Raw genomic sequence first — 1,737 nt, 5'->3', positions numbered from 1 at the left:
CCATAACTAAAACCTTTCATTAAAAGAGAAATGCTAAAATATAAAATGAGAAATTCTTGAAACACTCAATTAAGTGTGCTAAAATGGTTTGAATATGGTAGGAAATGAGTACCATTAAAAATAATTCTTATGACACAACTGACATGTATGTAAAGATCTGTATAATTATTTCTTTCCATGTCTCCTTTCTACAGGATTGCAAAATCTCTGATTGCTTAGATAGAAAAGAAGATGGCAGAAGGTTTGAAATATCTGAAAATATTTGAATTCTGTTTCAAAATTCATTGAGTGATAAGAGAATGGACACTCAAATTTTTCTTCTATATAAAATTTTCTTTTCACATACAATTTCCAAAAGAGAATGGAAGAAGTAAATAATACTGCTGTGACTGAGTTCGTCCTCGCTGGGTTAACTGAGAACCCAGAGCTCCAGTTGCCCCTATTCTTCATCTTCCTAGGAGTCTATTTGTTTACAGTTGTGGGAAACCTGGGCATGATCATCTTGATTCTGTTTAGTTCTCAGCTGCACACACCCATGTATTATTTACTCAGTAGTCTGTCCTTTATTGACTGCTGTCAGTCCACTGTCATTACTCCCAAAATGCTGATGAACTTTGTGACTGAGAAGAATGTCATCCCCTACCCAGAATGCATAGCTCAGTTTTACTTCTTCTGTGTTTTTGCTGTTGCAGAATGTCACATGTTGGCTGCAATGGCATATGACCGCTATATGGCTATCTTTAATCCTTTGCTTTACAATGTAACCATGTCCTATCAAGTATGTTTGTGGATGGTAGCTGGGGTATATGCTATGGGGCTTCTAAGTGCCACAGCTCACACTGTCTTCCTGCTGAGTGTGCTTTTCTGTAAGTCTAATACAATAAACCATTACTTCTGTGATCTTTTCCCATTACTGGAGCTCTCTTGTTCTAGTACTTTTATCAATGAAGTACTAGCACTGTCCTTCAGTGCATTTAACATTATTGTACCAGCTGTGACCATCCTTAGCTCTTACATCTTCATCATTGTCAGCATCCTCCACATTCAGTCCACTGGGGGAAGATCCAAGGCCTTCAGTACCTGCAGCTCCCACATCTTGGCTGTTGTTGTCTTCTATGGTTCTACAGCTTTCATGTACCTTCAGCCATCATTGGTCAGCTCCCTAGGCCAAGGGAAATTGTCATCTGTGTTTTATACCATTGTTGTGCCTATGTTGAATCCCATGATCTACAGTTTGAGAAATCAAGATGTCAAAGTTGCCTTTAGAAAACTACTAAAAAAGATTTTTCCTCTCAATGAAGAATAATTTTCTTTAGCAATGGAAGATAATGTTTGGAATTTAAGAGAGGATATTCTGCAAGCAGCAGTTAATAATACTAGATGTGAGATTATTGATAGTACACGATTATTTGGAAGAAATGTACCAAAGGTAAAAGTGGGTTCTCGCCTTCATACCCATGGAAAACTGCTACTCTCTGGCATAACCAGAGTTCATTCAGAGATAGTAATTGTATCACCTCCTGAAAAAATTTCAAAGCCCTTTGTGTGCTCGTTTATATTTATATATGTGATCCCAGCTCTGTTTAGGCAAGCTTCACTTACATTAAGTTGGGAATAAATGTATTTATTCAATATCCTTTGGTTGTCTTAATGTTTTGGCTATCTTAATTAATTGCCAAATGATTCAAAAAGTAGTTCTCTGAGTTGTATAAGTAATTGGAATAAACAATGAGCAAT

At 36.7% G+C, this 1,737-nt stretch overlaps 1 protein-coding gene across 1 annotated transcript; it reads left to right on the top strand.

Annotated features, from left to right (window-relative positions):
* Positions 1–358: 358 nt before the first annotated feature.
* LOC131914224 (olfactory receptor 8G50-like) lies at positions 359–1,306 on the top strand. Its single transcript, XM_059266815.1, has one exon. The coding sequence runs from the start codon at positions 362–364 to the stop codon at positions 1,304–1,306; it is 945 nt and encodes a 314-aa protein (XP_059122798.1). The 5' UTR covers positions 359–361.
* Positions 1,307–1,737: the final 431 nt, after the last annotated feature.

This window comes from Peromyscus eremicus, chromosome 7 (assembly GCF_949786415.1).
Source record: "Peromyscus eremicus chromosome 7, PerEre_H2_v1, whole genome shotgun sequence".
In the NCBI taxonomy this organism is placed as follows: domain Eukaryota; kingdom Metazoa; phylum Chordata; class Mammalia; order Rodentia; family Cricetidae; genus Peromyscus; species Peromyscus eremicus.
The sequence above is the reverse complement of the archived record's forward strand: the minus strand, read 5'-3'. Positions and strand labels throughout refer to the sequence as shown.

What these genes read in the sequence shown, in the direction of transcription:
- LOC131914224 (XM_059266815.1), top strand. Translation starts at nt 362, where the DNA reads ATGGAAGAAGTAAATAATACTGCTGTGACTGAGTTCGTCCTCGCTGGG.